Here is a 22,643-nt window from a genome sequence, read left to right as displayed (position 1 = left end):
TAAGCTTTATGTTAAGGCAATATGAAAGTCTATCCACATAAAAAGTAGAGGCTGGGAAAAGCAAAATCCCATGATCCCTAGAAGGGGTTACAAAGATTGTGACATCCCTTTCTCCAGATTCTCCTCAGTTCTAACTCTGCTGTGCACTCCCACTTGTGATCTCTTTGCATTATACTGCTTGCATATCTGGTGCCCTGTCTATATTGTTCCCTTCAATATTGATAGTCTCTGACCACAGATACACACAAGTGAACAAGTGCAGTGTGGATATGTTAGAAATATGTTAGGCACAGCAGTAGCAGTAAATAATTAGCAAGAGCCTGTAACAGAATGAGGTAGCAGGGAAGACCCCAAATCCTGTAGGTCAATTCCCCTGGTACCTGTTTCAACTGCTGCATTACTACTGACAAGTCTTTAAGGGCTCATGCACCTTGCAAACTGTGGTTGTTCAAAATAAATTTGGGCATATTTCCACTGACAGAGAGCCACTGCTGCTGCGCACAGCCTCCCCTAGAAGTCAATGGCTGTGTGCTGCTGTAGGTAAGGTATACATTGGACTTGCATACACACAGGCATGCATACAGGCGCACAACCCCGAACACAGACTCTTTGCACTCATGGTTTGTGCACCCATATACATGTGCATGTTTACCCAAGTTCGGTGTATATCCCACCTACAGCCATTTATTTCTTAGGTAGGCTGTACACAGCACCTGTGGCTCCCTTGAAGGTGAAATATGCAAGGATTTGCATTGTATGGCCACAAACAGACATATGCATGAGCCTTAAAATATGTTGAGAGTACTGTAGTTATCATTTCCCAGCCATACCTCAGTAGATAAGGCCAAGGCAAGTATGGTCATATCTTCATGTTATACTATCACTATTATCCAATGAAGTACACCAAGCTGTATTATTAAAGGTGCAGTCTTACAATAGCAGGAGCCAAAAAAGATGAACATAAACAATGAACATAAACAAACCTTGGCACATTGAAGAGGGACAACAAACCGCTTGAAGGTTGGTATTGAGGTCGTTGTGGTTTCCTGGCAAAGGTCCTTTTCTAAATTGGCCATATAAAACATTTCATACAAACTATTGTCCTTGTATGCAATGATGTCAAATACAACATGACCGTCTTCTTCATAAGCATTTATGTGATGGTAAACCACCAAAGCATCAGCATAAAACTTTTCAGCAACTGGCTTTTTGGTTCTCTTGTCAATTATGTGAAACCAAGTCTGAAAAGAAGAGAGAGATGATTATTTAAAGCTGAGCTCCCTATACATACACACACATGTGTATATATTATACTGTATATGTATTTTTACATATCACCAACATAAATACCCTAAATGTATCTACTGGGAATGAATACACATAAATATATCTATACATAAAATGAAGTAAGAAAAAAGTCTCATAAAAACTCTTAATCTGCATGTTTGTTCCAGATCAGTGAATCAGAATGAATCGAGAGAATTAGATCAGCCTAAAGCTGGCCATACACCTATAGATTATCTGCAGATTTTCTATGGTCAGAAGGAAAAAGTGCAACAAATACTAAACTGTGTGGATGGAGGAATCTCCCACTGGGCCAAGCTTCAGTATCTTGCTAGTCGGCCCCGCTGGCTCTCAAAATAACTAAACAATCTGATTGGATGAAGGCTGAGCGGGGCGGTGCGGGAGGAGAGCTCAGCCTCCTGTGACAGCAATGGCTGTCTCCGCCCCCACACCGCTCTCCCGATCTGTGACAGGAAGCTGAACGGTGCTGGGAGGAGAGACACTCGGCCTCCTGTGACAGTTTCTCTCCTCCCCCTGGGACACAGAGCAGCGCCCAGCGGGGAGGAGAGAAAGAACAGATGCACCACTATTTGGCCAGAAAATGGCACTTTCTGCATTTTCCAAAAGTCCCATTTTCGACCGATATGCTTCGGCGGCCGATATATCGGTCCATCCCTAGTTCAAATAGAAACATTAAACATTTTAAATGCATCTTTAAATCAAAGTTTATTTTTTAATCATTTCAAATTGTATATTCAGGGGAACACAAGCACATTGCTTAGTGCAGATCATGTATTCCAGCAATGTAAATGCAATGGATCATACCTTTTCATCCTTATTGAAGATAATGCATGAACCCCAGTTGACTCCACGGAAGTAGGCAGTTGCAAGTTTCAAGATATCCAGCTTTAAGGGCTGTTCTATGAAGATGATGTAATTCTCTGTCATGCCGAAGCTATGGTAGTAGCTGGGGCTTAGAAGATGATGGGCAGGAATGGAACAAAGAACTTCAGCATTCTTCAATGGAGACTTCTTATTATCTATGACAGAATAAGGTAACATTTTAATTCATCTATGTTAGAAAATCAAAGCTGTAGATAATACAAAACGTTGTTATACACATGCAAGTGTTCCTTTTGATAGATACAACTTTGAAGTGTATATAATACAAAACATACATACATACATACATACATAAACATGCAGCAGTCAATCCTCAATTTCTGCTGCACTAGAATACAGTTTCACTTAAAGTCACAGCCCAATTGGGATAACAATTATTTTATATTTGTTATATGTTCCCATTCACATAGCATAAGCTAAAAAAAAAATAAAAAAATTGTTAAATGCTTCCTGCAGTTTAACCCCTTCATGACATGAGGCCTTTAAAAAAAAATGTTTTTGCACCCATGATATATTTCACATTTTAGGTCTGAAAATTACTTAAAACCCCAAACATTATATATTTTCTGAAAGCCAAGACCATATAGAATAAAATGGTGGCAGTTGCAAATTTTTATATTGGACGATATTAGCGCAACTCCTTATCAAACCCCAAAATCTAGTGAAAAATGTACTTAAATGCCCCAAAACACATATAATACCCATTTGTTAAAATAAAATATAAAAGATGAGGTTACAGCGAGTAAATAGATACCCAACATGCCTAGGTAAAAAATTGTGTGCTCCGTGAAACAGCAACAAACTACAGTACCCCAAAAAGTCCATAGACGACGCTTTAAAAGCCCCCACAGGTCATCAATTTAGAGATACCCAAAAATACTGGCCCTAGAATTATTGCTCTCACTGCGCGGCGATACCTAACATGTGTAGCGTGTTCGTCGTTTTCATATGTAGGCGCACCTGACGCATGTTTACGTGGCGACACACGTGCTCGCAGGGGACTTTAAAAACAATTTTACATTATTGTTAGATTTATTTTATGTAATTGTAATTTAAAAACTGTTATTTTTATTTTTTTAACTTTACTTTCATTGCTATCACATGGGGGGCTTACAAGCCCACCATGTAATAGCAGATGGTGGTAACAGGTACTCTTTAAGGTGATCATGGGGGTCCAAAAGACCCCCAGTGTCACCTTTATACTCCAAATAAGCTATTAAAGTGCAGATCACACTTCAATAGCTTATAGCTGGGCTTCAGGAGCCCAGCACTGACAGCTATGGGACCGGAAGTGATGCAATCTGCATCGCTCCCGGTCCCATAGAACAGGGAGGGGATCAACGAACGGAGGTTTGTCCATCTCCTCCCCAGCCCCTTGCCGACACCAGAGAAGCCGGTCCCGGGCCCATAGGAGGGGTATCGGAGCCTGGGAAGCCCGGTGAGGGTGTCAGGCGAGGGCGGCCCCTTCACCTGGCCGTAGAAGCGATCTGGCGACACCTGAGTCGCCAGAATCACTTCTATTGTAAAGCCAACAGTCGGCTTTACAAGTTTAAACAGGAAGCCCGGCCAAACAAGGAGCCTGCTTGCTGGGAAATCAGGGGCTTGTAAGTTCCCCTATGTAATAGCAATTAAAGTAAAGTTAAAGTAAAACAAAAATGTTTCAAAAAATAATATTAAATAAAATAAATGTAAAAATAATTAAAAACATTTTTTAAAGTCCCACGCCCCCGCAAACACGCGCGTATTCATGTAAACTCGCGTCGGGTGCGCCTACGTACGAAAATGTTGATCGCGCTACACATGTTGGGTATCGCCGCACACGCCAGGGTGAGAGCAATAATTCTAGGGCCAATATTTATGTGCATCTGTAAATAGACTGTAGGGGCTCTTGAAGTGTTGTCTATGGACTTTTTGGGGTACTGAATTTTGTCGCCGTTTCACAGGCGCACACAATTTTTTATCTGGGCATGTTGGGTATTTATTTACTCGTTGTAACCTCATCTTTTATATTTTACAAAAAATGGGTATTATATTGTGTTTTGGGGCACTAAATTTAACATTAAAGTCAAAAACTTTTTTCCCTCCCCCCAATGTTCATTAAAGCACTTACCTTAAATAATGTCTCTTAATCCGATCTTCCTCGTCTTTCCTGTCCTTTTCAGCCTTCTCTCCAGCGCAGCGGAGGCTCGCTGATCCAGCGCTGACTCCTCTGTCCTTGCTGGCACTTCCTGCCCCACGGTGTCTGCATGCGGGTGCACACGTCCATAGACTTACCTTGTGTCTCTCCTCGTCTCCCGGCTGAAAATCCGAACTGCACATGTGCCCGCCCCAAGATGCTTTGCGGCCGCCTGAGCATTATCGGATTTTACACTTTTTTTTTTACACTTTTTGCATAGATCTACTGCTTGCTAGCAGTAGATCTATGCAAAAAAAAATGGAGGGTGTAGAAACCCTTTAAGTGCATTTTTTACAAAATTTTGGGGTTTGATAAAGATTTGCGCTACTATTGTGCAACATAAAAATTTGCAACTGCCATTTTATTCTACAGGGTCTTGGCTTTCAGAAAATATATAATGTTTGGGGGTTTGATGTAATTTTCAGGCCTAAAATGTGTGCAAACAACGGGGGGAAAAAAACCATGGCAGTGTATGTCAAGGTAAAAGTAAAAAAAATATGTTTCATACATCTCTGCAATACATGTACATTTCCCTATGCTTTATTCCCTTTAAACACACTGCAAGTGCAAAAAAATAACTGTTGTGCACTCCTACCTATGCTCATAAGCATGTGGTGTCAGCCCTGCCTACTTCATTTCTGACAGATTACAAAGAACAGAGACCTCTTATCTCCTCCCCCCTGCTCATCTATATAACTCCTCCATGTGCTCAGACACACAAGAGAGCTCACACAATTTCTGGCAAATTCAACAGGTCATTTTTTTTTGCACATATCAAACAGATATAACAAAAAACCTTCAATGACGTACTGAGCTTAACAAAAGGGGGTAAATAAGAGAAGTTAATTGTTAGGGTTTTCATATACTGGCCAAAGTTTGCCGAATGACAAAAGTCCAAGAGAATAGGGTCTGAGGGATCCTTGTTGCACTAATGTGTCTAGGAACCATGAGACATTACATTGGTTAAAAGAGAACGTAAACGAGGCTTAATTCGCTAAAAACTATGGTGATTGCTTTATGCCATACTAATCATTATTTTTATCAATGCGATTCATTAAGAATGGCTGAACATTCCATTTCTAACCAGTGTGCCTAGTTCTCTTGCCACACAGGTACTAATAACATACCTGTGTAAGAACACACTCTACACTCTGTGACTGATACTGAATTCTCCTGAGACGCATCTGAAAGGAATTCTACTTTCTTTACAGCATGGCCTCTGTAGTTGCTTGCAGGGGAAAGGCTTTTCTACAACTGTAGATTCTTTAGAAAATTAGCTCTAAGCTTTGCAAACCTTTTTGCAAACCTTTTTTTAGAGGTCTACCAGACCTAAAGGGGGGAACCCCACGCTTTTTTTTTTACTTGGGGGGGGGTGGGTCCCTCCTAACATTCCTACCAGACCTATAGGGTCTGGTATCAATTGACGGGAACCACACGCTTTTCTTTTAATGTCACTTTACTGCACCGAAAATTCGTCCACAAACGAAACTTCGTACAGACTACCTCTAACGAATTTCGTCTGAAATAAAAAAAAAAATCGGAAATTCAGATTCGTTTTCATTCGTCATTTCTGAAATTCGGATACATCCAAATCTCCGAATAGGGGAAATTTGGTCAAAAAACATTTTTTTCCGAAACAAATCGCACATGTCTACATAACATTAAGACCATATCTGCAGAGTTTAGCTGAGAGCTCTAGTAAACTGCTTAGAATAAATTACCCTCATTTATGTCCTTTTTACAAATAATCATTGATTCTCACTATATAGATTACCACATCATTCTGATTGCAACTTTGGCAGTCTTAAAATGTGACAATGAATATCACACTCTAAACTAAACCAAACCCACCATATATTTGCCTTGCTCCATCAATCATTTCCAGTAAAGTAATACACATAGCAGTGAAAATGTGCAAAGTGCAGTAATTCATTGCAACCAGAGTAATCACTAAACCAAACTGCTGCCAGTCACCTGGAATCCACTTGCTATGGTTATACTTTGGATATCATCAATGGTCTTTGCATTAATTTGATTTCACGTATTTTCTATAATTAACACTCATTATTAGTTATAAAAGTCTAATTATTAATATAAAAGAATAATGATAAAAGTCTAGTTACTATAGCTTTCTCTGTTTCACTTCCCTTTGCAGTTTAATGTAATAGTAATAACATGTTAGCTAGATGACCATCACATTGGCAGCATGTGAATTTACATTTTAAAAAGGCTATTTGAATGAGCAGTTAGTTGCATCTTACCTGCAGCTACAGGAGGAACCTTGAACAACATATATTTTGTTTTCCCTTTGTCACCAATTGATGTCCCCATATTTATTGTGTTCCCAGCATTGTCATAATGTGGATGAGATGTGGCCAAATTAACCGTCACATACTTCATATAGTCCACCTGCAAAAAAGCCAAATTCTAAAAGTTTAAGAATAGTTGCATTAGACATCTATCTATCTATCTATCTATCTATCTATCTATCTATCTATCTATCTATCTATCTATCTATCTATCTATCTATCTATCTATAATTTTATATATTCTAATTTGTGAAAGTAAAACATCTGACAAACAATTTCTAGTTTTGTATATAATGGGGAAGGGTTTGAACCTCCGTCCAATTTTAATTGCTCTATGTATCCCCATAAGGGAAAATATGCCCTCATTTCCGGTTTCTCTCAGAGACACAACAGGAATTGAGATGCAATCTTCCCAAAGGAGAAATCCGGTCTTTGACAGTTGTCACCAGGGTCAGTTGGGAGATTGGGAGATTTTCACTTCTCTCCTTTCCTGATAACGATTGCAAAATGTCAGATTTTTTTAACTTTCTGTCCCAGTAACAATAGCCACCAATTCAATAATAGAGACAGCTGTCAAAGACATGCAACAATAGATGACTAGAGACTACAGGCATGATATAGGAGTTTTGGGGGATTGAGGGCATGCTTTAGGACAGCGGTCGCCAACCTTTCGGACCTCACGGACCACTAAATTCATAATTTAAAATCCTGCGAACCACTAATATGAATCTTTAAAATATATATATATTCTCATTGTGTGTGTGTGTGTATATATACACACACACACACACACACACACACACACACACACACATACATATGAGAATATATTTATATATGACGAAACAACAAATATGAGAATATATCTATATATACACATACAGCATTTGTGGAATATAACATGGGTGCAAAAAATGAAAAAAGGGCCTCAGTCATGAAGGGGTTAAGCAGCTGAGACTGGCGCAAAATCAACTGTTCTTAGGGTATTTTCTCTTCTGTTTTGCAACATTGTTTCTATCTGCCAAATGCAATCATCACCACCAGTTTACAGGCCCGGATTCCCCACAAGGCCACCGAGGCCCGGCCTCGGGGCGGCAGGGCGCAGAGGGGCGGCAGAGGTGTCCTTGTAGGGAAGTTGCCCTCTCTACATTCAGTCCTGCATTGTACAAGCAGGACTGAATGTAGAGTGAGGCAGACGATTTTTCGTTTACATGTGAAATCGGCAATGTCGCTGACATGACATGTAAACAGTGTGCAGCCTCCGCCCCCCTGCACTTACCTCTCTCCTTTGGTTCCGTCCTCCGGGCTCCGCCACCGAGTCTGTCTCCTCACTGCAGTGAGCGGCAGGGTTAAAAGTAGCCCTGTCGCTCCGTGTAGACTGTAGACAGTGAGAGGGGAGAGCTGTGCTTTCCTCTCTCACCTGTCACAGGAATTCCATCACAGTGCTGTGCTAGAACTCCTGTATTGGAGGTGACAGGGTCAATAAAGAGAACCTGTCACCTCCAATTGCTATCAAACAGGGAATGGTTTATCCTGTGTGATAGCAATAAAGTTAGGTGAAAAAAAATGACATTGATTTAAAAAAAAATTTACATATACACACATATATACATATACACACATATATACATATACACACACACACATTTTAATACTGTAATTGTATTAGTAATAAGCAGCAGCACAATGCCACCTTCAGGTTACAGTAGTAACTACAGTGCCATTTGCAGGCTGAAGATTAATTTTGAGGGTTATTTACAAAGGAATGGCTTCTTCACTTCAGCTCAGCCGAACATGCAGAGCATGCTCAGCTGACCGAAGGCAGCCGATGGCGGCTGATTTTAGCCTATGTACGGCTGAAATCCGCTGTACGGGGCCGAAGTGAATAGCTGAATGCCATTCGGCTCACTTCACTTTGGCTTGGTTATTCAATCGGCTGCCTTTGGCAGCTTAGTGAATAGCCCTCTTTGTAAATGAAGCCTTCAGGCTGCATGAGATCAATACAATATAGCTGTCATAGTAATCACATGATCAGGCAATCCCCAGCAACCTGACATTGGCTTGCATCATGTGCAGGGAACTCTTTCAGAGAGCTCTATAATTCAGACTAAAATGAGGAGCCAATGCAGTCATCTGCCAAACTATGCACTAGAATATGACCATGCTTTCAGTGGCACTCACTCCCTATATCACTTCTATACAATATACACTAAACTAAGACTAAAAGTCTTACATCATTATATACAGAGTAGGCAGTCAGTTAAGAGCTCGATAATAAAATAAGATTATTTATATTCTTAGTAACAAAGTAAAAAAACTAAACTGTTATGAGACTTATTTACCTTGTCTAGCGTATCCAGAGTCTGCGGATCAATTTTTCTGATAAAGTTGGTTTCAGAAGAAGCATAATAATCATCTCCAAACTTTATGATGTTAATTAAGCAATTATCAGTGAACTCAGGCACCACATGTGACAGGTACGTGAAGGCTCTGTTATGTAAGTGATAAAGCATTAAAAGTGGAAAGTAATGGCTCAGATTACCTGTCCTATGGTTACTAGTGACTAGATCACTTCTAACTGAATTATAATCATGCTGTACTAAAAGCTTTCAAGTTACAGTTGGAAATAAGTATAAATCCTCTTTCCTCATTCTATGTTCCATATTCTGTATTCAGTGCCTGACTTAATTAATGTCACGTGGGAGGCAGAGGTGTGTGTGCCTATGCAAATACCAGCTTTCAAAAAAATAACCATTAGCATGTAGACTTGTGCGCCGTCAAAAAATTTGTTCTGTTTCGTTTCGGAATATCCGTTATTTCGTATTTCGTAATTCGTAACTGAACTCAATTCGGATTCGTACTAAATACCAATTTTCGTTAGTGGCATTTGTAATGCAACTCTCAGCAGCAGAAGAGAAAACCTCTGATTGATAGTCAACCAAAACGAAATACGAATTCCGTTAACGGATTCCGTATCCGAATTTCGGATTTAAAAAAAAAATACCATCAACTAATATAAATGTACTTTGCTTTTTAACTTCAATATAACGAATGTTCGTAACGGAATTTCGTATTTCCTGCCTGTGTGTGTATTGTAATGCAACCCTCAGCAGCAGCGGGTCCGTATCTCGGATTTAAAAAAAAATCTTGTAATGTTGTTCAACCTCATTTACTGGGGTAATATTAGTTCCTGTTTCAAAGAAATTCGGATCCGAAATTCGTTAACAGAATTTCGTATTTCGGATATTATTCGGAAACTGCCATTCGGATTTCGGATGCTACGAAATTCGGAATTTCTGGAAAATTCGTACGAATTTCGATTCGTAATGAAACGAATCACACATGTCTATTGGCATGTGAAATTCAGCTCTGGAGGCACTGCAAGACTCCTTAAACTAAATCTCTCCAGGAGAAACCTTGGTTTTAATAAATCACTGGTTTGTTCTAAAGCCAATATTAATTCTATAAAAGTGACTTTGTGTTAAAAAAAGGTATATTAACAATATTCACCAAGACAGTATAGGACCCAACAGGATCAGACATTCAAATGCACCTAAGCCAGCAGCATTTTCCTATTTATATCTAGATATAGATATATCAGTATGTCTTTATTCTTTTTTTATATTGTATATGTGCAGTGAGATCTACTCAGTTAAGGGGTCTATAAAGCAATGGCCACACATGCACAGTACAATCAGTGGAGATTCTAAGGTCTTAAAGTCTTAGCAATCTAGAGGTAAATGACTGATATGATGCTTGTACTGGATGTGTGGGGGCAGAAGGGTTAGGAAAAAGACTGGGGCAGTTTTTAAGCATTCCTATCCTTTAATCCTCACTTTCTGTAAGTTAATTTAGCAAAACGTGAGCAAAGTCTCAACCATTGACTGTAGATAGAGAGCATTGTTCTGCTTTAGGCCTTAGGACAGGGTATCTCTTTAATAGTTCTGTGTGAGTGTCTGAGTGCATGAGTGTGTGTGTCCATCTGTTTTATTTTCAGTATGTATTTATTCTTTTTCATAAGCACAGCACCCTTGTAGTGCTCTGCAATGCAAATGCTCTACAATGAAATGTGCTGCCTTAAAGAAGAACTCTGGGCATGTAAACAATTAACCCTTGTAGTGAAACTACTTCCGCACTGCAAAGGATAACTGCTCATTTTGGTCAAGGGTCTAAAATAAAAATGATTCACTCACCTGATCCTCTGCTCCAGCTGTGGAATTTCCCTCGACATTCTCACATCCAATGCAAGTCAATGGACGTGATGATCCACGTCCATTGACTTGCATTGGATGTCATGCATCCTTAGATCATCGGAGTCTGGCGGAGAAGAGGCTGCAGGGACTAGTGTATCAGCCAGGTAGGACTAAGGATCATGTAAGTATATCTTGCTTGAGTAGGCTGCCTTAATGAAACTTAAGGAGTTATTCACAAAAGAGTTTGGAGAAGGCAGGAGAAGGGAACAATGTAGGACAACATCGCTGAACTGGAAAGTGAGCTGAACTGGAGAATTTTTCCAAATCAGCTATGTTGTCCTAGATTGTTCACTTCTCCTGCCTTCTCCAAACTCTTCACCCTTTTGTGAATAACCCTGTTAGTTTATTGCACAACATACTGCATTTTAACATGAACCACATGTAAACGAATTGCACATGCTCTGATATGTACTGCCAGCCCAGTATTCATTACTACAGCTTGCACAGCATATACTCAAGCACCAGGCATTACTTTGTGGGATGTGAGCAGGGGTTGTACCTATTCTCCATTACCAATAATTAAAAAAGCAGCAGGACTCCCACTCCTCACTGTTTGTCGGACAAATTTCAGCCCGGCTCCTTTAACAAAAGTGGACTGAAAAAGCAAAGGGGTGCCGGCAGTGCCACAAACTGCTTGAATTAGTTTACATTTATTGTATTCACAGTTTGCTTTAACATAAACATCTAGCTAAATCAAAGCAACAAAGCAAATGGCAGCTGGTAGTTGATGGTATATGTTGTCAGTAGATTGCAATGCACAAAGTTTCATCTCAGAGCTGCCCAGAGTCTCCCAACACTGGTAAATACTGTATGTAGCACCTTGTTCTGCTTTGCTGTTTGAACAGGAATAGGCATGCCCCTGACATGACAATGGCTTGGTCTGCTGATAGATAGCTCAGGCATCAAGCATTGTGTTGAGGGATGGGGTAGGTGAATGGCTAATCACTACCAGGATATGGGTATACTGTAGGAGGCTCATGGCAGTTGTCAGGTGAGAGTCTCTGCAGCAGCTGCTATGTGCTGACACCTTAGTTTGTTAGCTAACTGCTAGTGCCCTTAGCTTTGTTTGAGCCACAGGTTTGCTTTAAAGCAACCCTGCCAGTAAGTACGGTATATTAAAGCAGGCCTAGCCTGAAAAAGAAGAGGTAAATACTTCCCTGTCTTAAAACTGCTGCTGCAGTTAAATTACACTTCCAGGGGTGTCAAATACCTGCCAGCAGGGCCGCATTTCCCACAAGGCCAACCAACGCCTGGCCTTGAGGCAGCAGGGAGTAGAGGGGCAGCAGGGTTGTGGAATCCCTATCTCACAATGCCCAGCAGGGCAAAATGTACAGCAGGGAAGCTGCCGCTTGTTTTGTACAATTGGGTAGGGGGGCACATTGAGGAACCTGGCCTTGGGGCAGCAGAGAGAGTAAATCCGGCCCTGCCTGCCACTCCCCCACACGCAGTGGCTCCTCCAGCCAACTTCTATATCACTATCACAATAGGGGCTAGTGGGGGGAACTATAGTACAATGGTTGCAGAGCAGGTAATGGGCACACCTGGAAGTGGCACGACCAACACATTGGCTGCCAGAAAGGTAAGTGCTTGCCTCCTTTTTTTAAAGGCTGGCCATAGGTTAATTGGCTGTACTCACTAACAGGGTCTCTTTAAAGAAAAGACACACATCTGAGAATGAGAGGAATAGAAGTGACAAGTTTGGAACTTACTTAGAGAAGATATTTTTGCAGGGGTCTGGATAAGCCATAGTCCCAAATTCCGATACCACTATTCTTTTGGCCTCCATGTTGGAATTATATGTGTCACTACGCAGGAATTTACTCCTGTAGTATACTTCACCTACAAAGCAACAAAAACATTTTGAAACAATACAATATATTACATTAACAAAACCAGCCTGTGAATTGCATCAGATTGTATTTATCAGGACGGAATTGATGCTGTGCCTTGCGCTGAATCAGGAACCTTTAAGCGTATTCATTGTTCAATCTTTATGTATTATTTTCTGTGAGTTGGCCAGAGGTGCTTTGGTTAATTAACCAGTTTGGATAACTAAAATGAACTTTACATTTTTAAACATGAGCACAACTGGGGACCTCAGGCAGCCCGCGGGGGACTTCGTGGCGGCTGTGTTTTACAGCGCCGGTCCAGCCGCACATTTCCTCTTCCTCCTTCCTGCCATCCAAGCAGCCATGGGGAGACCCGGAACAGCCCTGGTAAGACCCGCACCCGCCCACACTGCCATGGGGAGGCCTGCACTCAGCCCTGGTGAGACCCATACACAGCCCTGGTGACACTACACAGTCCTGGTGAGACTCGCACGCAGCACTGGTGAGATCTGCACACAGCCCTGGTGAGACCCATACGCAGCCCAGGTGAGACTACACAGCCACAGTCATAGTGAGACCTATACGCAGCCCTAGTGCGACCCGCATGCAGCCCAGGATAGACCACACAGCCCTGGTGAGACTGCACAGCCCTTTTCACATGGTACAGCCCTGGTGAGACCGCACACAGCCCTGGTCAGACTCTGCACAGCCTCTGAGATGCAGCACAGCCCTGGTGAGAAACACAGAGGTGTAGCTTCATATTATTTTGCATTGCTATATAATGGATCGCTGAGATTTGTAGTCCTCTATAGCTGATGGTATTCTGCCTTGCTGTATTATGTGTTCTGCATTGTTCCTTAAAAAACAAGTCAGCAATCGCACTCCCCATATGTGTTTCATGACAGATTACTCCTAAATAATTGGCTTCTTTAGGAACACTACTCCATAAAGACTAAAACAGATGGTTCTGAACTTCAAGTTTTACTGCTTGAAGACCAGGTGTTTAGACCCCCTTCCCATCCAGGCCATTTTTCAGTATTCAGCGCTGCGGTACTTTGACTGACGTTTATTCCGTCACGCAACGCTGTACTGAAATTAATTTTATACCATTTTTTGGGGACACATAGAGCTTTCTTTTGGTGATATTTAATCACCACTGGGGGTTTTATTTTTTACTATAATTAGGAAAAATGACTGAAAATTTAAAAAAAAAAAGTGTTTTTTTTTACATTATGTTAAGAAACATTTATTATTACCCAGTTTTTCTGTAAAATATAAAAGTCGGGGTCACTTCGGGTAAATAGACACCAAACATGTCAAGCTTTAAAATTGCGCGCACCCGCGAAATCGCAGAAAACTACCATACCCAAAATCGGCCACAGGCGACACTTTAAAAGCTTTTACCGCTCATCAGTTTAGTGTTATCAGTGATTGATGGCCCTAGAATTCACCGATCGTTACCCCATACAAGCGATCCGCCGGCTCTACAGCCGGCGGATCGCTTGTATGTTAACAGGCATCGCTGCCTGTTTTTAAATATCGGGCATTTCCCACTCGCGCGCGGGGGCGTGTCTGAGTGGATGTCTAAAGATGCCTGCTCAGATCTAGAGAGCTCCCGGCCGGCCGTTTTTTACTACGACCGGCCTGGAGGTAGTTAAATATAACAAATATAACCTCTTTCTAGTACAAATGGACACAAACTTACCATTTTTAAAAGTAAAACTGTGCAGTAACGATAGTCCATCAAACCAGTGGTTATAGGACATCTCTCCAACAGAGTGTAGTCCCGGACCATTTCGAATCAGTGTTCCCTGCAGCCAGTTTGGTATGTGACCTGCAACACAAAGTTAAAAGCATTTGACTGTGTGTGGGCTAAATTAGTATAGTTTAAGGAGTGCAACAAAGTAACAAGAACAAACGTATACATTTTATATATCGTAGATTAAATATATTGCAGCATTCAGAAGTGTCAAATGCAATTTACTGTACATCCTAGCATAGTAATACCCAATTACTTATCTAGTTTAAAGGGTAACTGCAATTTTACATAAATAATATTCCAAAGCTGACACGCTCATCAAAAATCTGTTGTGCCAGGGTCCACTCTTCCATCCTGCTTTTCGGTCGATGGCTTTTACGGCCTGGCTACTGAAACACAGATGTTAAAAGACAGAGGAGTTTCGGATTCTGTTATCCTGACTATGATGAAGGCTCGTAGATTTTCTACTTGTGAAATTTATCACTGTATGCGGAAGGCTTATTTTCATTGGAGTGAGTCATTGGGGTTTTTCTATTTTGTGAATTTTGTCTGTTCCTCAATCAGGGGTAGATCAATGTTTAGCTCTCAGTACCATTAAGGGTCAGCTATTAGGGATGGGCCGAGTGTTCGATTCGAACATGAGTTCGAATCAAACATCGGCAGTGTGAGCGCTCGCCGAACGCTGGACTTTATGGGATGTTCGCGGCAGCAGTGGCGGTACGGGGGGCAGCGAAGGCATGCAGCGGTCTGTGTCCCCACTGTCTCCGCCAACACTGGCGCGGAGAGCAGCGGGGATTTAAAGGTACACAGGTCGCTGCAGCCACAGTTCTCCTAAATGTACCGGCAGCTGCCGGTACATATAGGAGAACTGTGGACCCGGTTCTTAAGTACGGATTTTCCGTAACCCGGGGACTGCCTGTATAAGCCCTCTTAAAGGGGACATTCATTTTCGAACGTTCGACCCCCATTTACTTGTATTGAGTTTGAGTTCGTATTCAAACTTTTCGGGCGTTCGAATGTTTGAATACGAACCGAACACGGTGGTGTTCGGCTCATCACTATCAGCTATCTGCCTTGTCTGTCCTTTTTTATAGTCCTCTGGCTTCTATTTCCTTGATTCCTACTTTTATTCAGGGAGTGCCACATAGACTTCCTCCTTTTAGGTCTCCTCTTCCTCAGTGGGATTTGAACTTGGTTTTCCCTGAAGATGGCGGACGCGGCACAGGTACTCGTTTTATGTATCAGAGTATTTGCACGAGTACGAGTACTCATGCAAATACTCGGTATCGCCGCCGATACCGATGCTTGTATCGGTATTGGTGCATCCCTAGTTTTATCTGTTCTACAAAAACCTCCTTATGAACTTGTCCGAGACAATTCTTTGTAGGGATGCAACGATATACCGAAAGTGCCATTTTTTTGACGATATAGTGGTGCATCCGTTCTTTCTCTCCTCCTCGCTGGGTGCTGCTCTGTGTCCGAGCGGGAGGAGAGAAACTGTCACAGACGGCCGAGCGCAGCGGTAGGAGAGCGCTGTGAGCAGCCGGAGTCTCTCCTCCCCGCACTGCTCAGCTTCCTGTCACAGATCAGAGGAGAACGGCCGTGTGGGGACGAGGACAGCCAGCACTGTCACAGGAGGCTGGCCGGCGGTGCGGGGGAGGAGTCAGCGGTCAGATCCAGCTCTCCTCCCGCACCGCTCGCTCAGCCTCCTGTGACAGCTGTGAGGAAGCAGAGCGAGGTACAAACACTTAGTGATCACTGAGTGTTTGTAAATAATTGAGGACAGAGTATGGTTACTATATCCTCAATTATGAATGAATGGGAAGTGATCTACATCACCTCCTGTTCATTCATGATTGTGGATATAGTAAATATACATGTACTCAGGGGCGTCCCGAGGCCGGGTGTCACCCAGAGTGGAAACCAGGTGATACCCTTTGTGACGCCACTGTATGTCCTCATGTTATAAATGAACAGGAGCACTCAGTATAGAGGCTTCCTCTTCATTTATAACTGGGGATACAGAAAAAGATTGAGGACCCCCAATATTTCCCAGAAGCATCTAAAAGTAAAGTAAAAAATAAAAATGTTTAATAAAAATAAATAAATATAAAATGTAAAACAATTTAAAAGTTCATAAAAAATGAATAAAAATAAAATATTTGAAAAAGTTTTTTTCATTTCGGTTTTAACATTTTCATTTCGATACACCTCTAGTTTTTTGTCTTTTTTATCCAGATAGGTTGCCTTTCTTGTGTCCGTTACCTCAGCTAGAAGGGTTTTTAAGTTGTCTGCTTTGTTTTGTAGAGAATATTTTTTGGTTCTTCATAGGGACAAGGTTTGTTCTGAGACTGAAGATTTCCTGTTTTACAGAAGGTGGTTTTGTCTTTTCATTTAAATGAAGACATTGTTTTACCTTCACTATGTCCAACTCCTGTTCATCCTAAATAAATTTCTCTTCATTGTTTGAATGTTGCGCAGTTTTTGTCAGCCACAGCTTCTTTTAGATATACAGACTCTTTATTTGTTCTTCCAGAAGGTTCTAGAAACGTTTGTTGAGCTTCTAGATCCACTATTTCTAAGTGGATTCATTAGGTTGTCATTCAAGCTTATGATTTGCGGGATAAGGTTCCTCCTTTTCCAATTTCTGCTCATTCTACTAGGTCAGTTAGTACTTCTTGGGCATTTCGAACTTCTGTTACTCAAATTTGCAAGGCCGCAATTTGGTTTTCTGTTCACACTTTTACTAAGTTTTATTAAGTTGATGTTTCTGCCTCTTGTGATGCTAGTTTTGGCAGAACAGTTCCTCAGGCAGCTGTTTGAATATATTTTTACAGTTCCTTTTTTCTTGTTGAATTAGTTTTTCCAGTTGTTATGGTGTCCGCCCCTCTGTTTCAACCGCTTTTGAAAGTCTCTACATATCAGAATTATTCAGAGTTGTGTTCCCCAATGAATGATAGAGAAAATAGGATTTTGTTCTTACCATCAAATCCTTTTCTTGGAGTCCATTGAGGGACACAGGTCCCTCCTCTCAATTCCTCATATATTGCTTGCTACAACTGGCAGATGGGAGGTGGAAGGGGTTATGTCCTTAAAGTGGCAGGATTTTAATTTTCTGTTTGCCTAGTGGCCATTTTTCCTTGCGGCAGCAGCAGTATAACCCTACGTATCAGAATTCTTCAGAGCTGTGTCCTTCAATGGACTTGGAGAAAAGGAATTTATGGTAAGAACAAAATCCTATTTTATGTAGTGAGTGCTGCCTTCCATCTGCCCATCACTTTGAACTAGGGATGCATCGATACCGATACTGATATCATATCAGTGCTGATACCGAGTATTTGGGTCATTACATGCTGCCCGGCTTTCTGATTGGCTGGAAAGCTAGCTCCATGCTCCCTCATCATTTGGTCAATCAGGAAGCCGTGCAGCGTGCAATGACTCACCACCTAGCTTCCTGATTGGTCAGGAAGCTGGCCAATCAGGAAGAAGGATGGCGAGTCATTACCTGTACCTAGTAACGAGGGAGGATGGAGCCGGCTTCCCGGCCAATCAGGAAGCTGGGCGCCGTGTAATGACTCGCTGCCCGACTTCCCGATTGGTCAAGAAGCTGGCCAATCAGGAAGCCAGGCGGCGAGTCATTACCCGCCCCCCGGCCTCCTGATTGGCCAGAAAGCCGGCTCCATACTTCCTCGTCACCTTGTGTTGGGAAGCCGGGTCACCTTAATTGGGAAGCCGGGTGGCGAGTCTTTACATGCTGCCCAGCTTCCTGGCTAATCAGGAAGCCAGGTCCCGAGTCATTACACTCCACCTGGTGGCGACGTACACTGTACGTCGTCAGTCACGAAGGGGTTAATTTGGTATCTTCAAGTGCCAAAAAAAAAAATATCAGTACTCGATATAACGAAAAACCGGTATTGGTGCATCCCTACTTTCAACAATATCCTGGATTCCCAGTGTGCAATATAGATTGATATGGTTATTAGGACTGGAGTAGAACTAATGGAAATTCCATATAGAATTGCATATGTAATGTTTAGTTCTTGATAATATATACCCTTTAAGCACAATTAGGGAATACTTGTAATAAAGGTACACATGTCAAGGGGTTCTTGAGATAAAATGATCCACACCAGGCGTTCCTGACAATCATTGGCTTCTATAAAGGGATAAACACTTTAAAATTGAGAACAATAATATGAATACCAAAGTTAATGGAATATTACACTTGTAACAAGCTGCCTCTCCTCCTGCTTAGATTATTTTTAAGGCAATGGCTTCTACTCCTTATTAGTAGCCAGCGTCCTCACAGCTATTGGGTTTTATGAAAGGAAGAACGCCTGATTAGTAAATTGTGCACTGAGGTAAAATTAGAGGTCATAATGTCATGCTCCAGAGATTAGAGCTTGAATTTCCCACTCTTTGTTCTAGGATTTCCCACATTTTATACGCTCCAATTTCTGCATTTAGAAAGCCCCAGATAAAAGTTGGATGTGTGTCTCACTTCAGGCGTAAAAAGGATGCACTTTTGTTGTGGAGCAGCCAACATTTGAAGTCATTTCCGCTAATGTTTTGCTGCTAAGGAGGTGTATAGAAAGAGCAATCTTTTGGGTCTGCAAAAATGTTAGGTCTTCTGCATGTACAGCTCCCGATATAAATGGTTCAAAATAGCCATACATAAATAAAGTCTTACCCCCCAAAAAAATTAAAAATATCTGCGTCAGCCCCAGCTTCTGATGTCTCAGGGTGGGGTGGGTGACGTCACCATGCCTCACTGCTGCCTCCCAGGAAAGCTGGGTGCTTGAGATCCCTTTGCCCTGGGAGGTTCATTGATGTCACTTGGGTTCACTACTTACATCAATGACAGTATGGGTATAATACTCAGTATAGTGAATTACGTCATGTGAGAACACCTTGTAAAGAGCTTTGTAAATCCGGTGAAAAGAAAAACTTTCATGCTTGAAGAATGGAGCATTACTGCCGCATCTGACAATAGTGCTTGTGGTAATACAGCTTTATGCTGCATTTCCTAAGGTAAGTAATGCAGCCTCTTCATTTCCCCCCTAGAGTTTTGGGGGGGGGGGGGGGTAATGGAAGGGTTTTTTTTCCAGCCCGGAGTTCAGCTTTAACAATAACAACAGACCACAAATGCACTAGCCAGTTGCAACTAGTGAGCCTTGTTACTGTTGTTTTTGTGCAACCAAAACATGGAATCGCCTTACAGGAAGTGAAAACGTTACTTTCATGTCTTGTGACACATCAGTTCAATTTCTCCACTTTGATTTCAGGTTTAGAGAGTTCTGTTCCAGTTTTTTTCCATTTCCAAACCCTCACCATTTGGATACCATACCCCCAAGGACTATGGATACCCCCAGTTAAGATCTCATGTCATGCAAGTTGTTGAGAATCAGAACCATCTCTTGCAATCATTGGACTATTTGTGATCACCTGACGAAGGGGGCGTGCCCCGGAAATGCGTCGACACGCTGGTATATCGATCTGCACACAGGACACTTCTGACTGACTGCCACTGTATCAGTTTGGCTCTCGTTTTTACATTGTGTCCAATGCTTGTGATCCTTCCACTCTTGTGAGTATCCATTTTTAAGACTTTATCTCATCTCTTATTGAAAAATAAAACTTATCTGCAAGAGAAGGCGCCCCTCTCGTTTTTATCTTGTAGTGTCTCCAGTCTCCCCGACTGCCTTTGGAGCTGCCTCCTGCATAGATGCCACTACATCCACTCTGTCGCTAAGACTGTATATGACTACCTCTGGCGCTGCTTTCTTCATTTTTTATTTGTGATCACCGTTCACCGATTATACTAAAATATTGCAAATCTGATTGTTGTACCTTACTGTACACCATTGCTCTTTGCACTGTGGCATGATATACTCTTATCTGAGAACTACGTTTGTATATGTAGTATCAGTCCTAGAACACAAAAGCCTGTGCCATAGCCGGTAATTAGATAATGTTGAAAGGTTTTATAACAGCGCATAGCAGATGTGCACGTAAGGAATTATTGCAAGTTGTTCATGGAGTGTGTAATTATATTCACACCACAATTTCCCATATTATACCTATTTTGATAATTATATGCTCCTTTTGCTTGCCATTACAAGCATGCACATGAGGAAAGTCAGAGAGTCCTTATCTGCAAATTTGTTCCAGATTTGAGACTCAATGTAAGTGGTTTAGCATGACAGCCAGACAGCTAGCAGTCTCAGAAGGAGGTCAGCAGTAGCAGCCTCCACCTATATGACAGGTTTCCCTTAGAAATAGAATACACTTGCCAGCATCATGCAAAGATAGTGCACCACACACATAGCACATTAAATATAAAATATAAATAACATTTGACAGTCCAAAAAAGATCATCATAATCAGTTGCTGTGAGTGACTATATATTTACTTCTGACGTTTATTTAGATAACATTTGGATGTATAGCTACACCAATCTGAGATTATATTGAGGGAAAAATTACTGCTGCTGTTTTGAAACTCACTGATGGATATCACCCATTCCAATACCCTTATGCTGGCCATACACTGCTCGAATTTTGGCCGAATCAGTAATTCAGTTTGTGGTCCTGACGCTCAACATAAGTCGATTTCTCAAAGTGGAAAATTGATGGCCGAATGTCAAAGTACAATAGCCTGGCACTGTTAGAATCCCCCATCTATGCTAAACAGCATGGGGAAGTACAGGGAAAAACTACAGGTGTAGGTCTAGCTTTAAACTAGTTCCGTCTTTTTCTCTTCAACCCGCAGGCAGAACAAGGGAAAATCATTTGATTCCACCATCCACGCTATAACATGGATAGAGGAATCTCCACTACCCGCTATTGTATTCAGCAGCCAGGGCACCTGCTACGCCCTGAATACAGTAGTGCTGTTGATCAGTGACAGCATCTGATAGGATGTAGTTGCTGTTCAGCCAATAATTCTACACCCCACTTTTTAAATAGACTTTTGTCGAGCTGGAGGGTTCAAGCGGGGCCACACATGTCTGGAATTTTGGCCCATTCGGATCATCCGAACCTGAGCAATCAATGGCCAGCCTTAGGGTCACCATACATGTTACAATCTGGCCGTACAATCTTTGTACAAACATCAGGCAGGCCCTTGCACTACATAGTTGTTGGTAAATCTAAATACAATTTGTAAAATCAGATTGTAAGGTGTGGTGAGCTTTTAGAGAGATAAATACAATAACCCATTGCAACTGATTATTTTTCCATCTCGCTGATTACAAATGCAATTGATTGTTGAAAGCTGATTGATTGCTGCTCTTTGCACCTCATATTAAATATACCTTCAGCGAATTAATTTGGCAGTCAACTAGAGAATTGTGGATAGAGATCAGACTGTGGCACTGTCCTGCATTGTACAATGAGTCAGCCAGGCAGCAATGTAGAACACAGCCAGCTTACCTTTTACTTCTGCTTTTATTGGCTCAGGACATTCCTGGCGGTTTTTGGAAAAGACGACTCCTACCACAGACTCTACTGGGTTATCTGCGCTCTCCATGTCTGGTTAACAGCCTGGAGGAGAGGGGCTCAGCTCTGCCTTGTTCTCCTCTGAGCTTATTTATACAGATGTCTTGGTCAAAGTACAGCATGGCTGATAATGTGTTTATAACTGCACAACCACTGACCAGCCCATTTTACTCCCTCACTCTCCCTCCTCCCCTGAGTCAGTGACAAGGAGCTTATCTCCTTCCTAGAAAGAAGGAGTCATGAAAACAGACATACAATTAACCTGTGCTGATCCAAATGGAATTACTGTTGCCACTTCCATATACAGTATGCACAGTTACTAAATAGCATCATGTGCTGGATATCTGAAAGGATATGAAGAAAATAAAACAGTTACTTATAACCGACACAATGTCAGGAATATATTCACTGCAATGTCAGTGTTATCCCAGCATACAATCAGATGTCAGAAAAATAATTACCACAATGTCAATGTTGCCCCAGTACACAATCAGATGTCAGAAAAATGTGCTCACTGACACCGTGGAGGTCAATTGGCATTTGCTATTGAACGCCAGAATTGGCCGGTCTACCACTGGTGCCCTGTGCTTTTCACAGATGAGAGCAGGTTCACACTGACCACATGTGACAG

At 41.7% G+C, this 22,643-nt stretch overlaps 1 protein-coding gene across 1 annotated transcript in view; it reads right to left on the bottom strand.

Moving 5' to 3' along the window:
- BCO1 (beta-carotene oxygenase 1) overlaps window positions 1-22,141 on the bottom strand; it is a 34,474-nt gene extending 12,333 nt beyond the window's left edge. Inside the window, exons 1-7 of the mRNA XM_018555403.1 lie at window positions 21,947-22,141; window positions 14,460-14,588; window positions 12,635-12,764; window positions 9,015-9,162; window positions 6,625-6,772; window positions 2,110-2,324; window positions 984-1,241 (exon numbers count right to left, since the gene is read on the bottom strand). Coding sequence (XP_018410905.1) covers window positions 984-1,241; window positions 2,110-2,324; window positions 6,625-6,772; window positions 9,015-9,162; window positions 12,635-12,764; window positions 14,460-14,588; window positions 21,947-22,043 — 1,125 coding nt within the window. The 5' untranslated portion in view covers window positions 22,044-22,141. The remainder of the gene's footprint in view (window positions 1-983; window positions 1,242-2,109; window positions 2,325-6,624; window positions 6,773-9,014; window positions 9,163-12,634; window positions 12,765-14,459; window positions 14,589-21,946) is intronic.
- Between the last annotated feature and the right edge of the window lie 502 nt (window positions 22,142-22,643).

Source organism: Nanorana parkeri, unplaced genomic scaffold (assembly GCF_000935625.1).
Source record: "Nanorana parkeri isolate BGI_ZX_2015 unplaced genomic scaffold, ASM93562v1 scaffold195, whole genome shotgun sequence".
Classification (NCBI taxonomy): domain Eukaryota; kingdom Metazoa; phylum Chordata; class Amphibia; order Anura; family Dicroglossidae; genus Nanorana; species Nanorana parkeri.
This window is presented reverse-complemented; position numbering and strand designations above follow the sequence as displayed.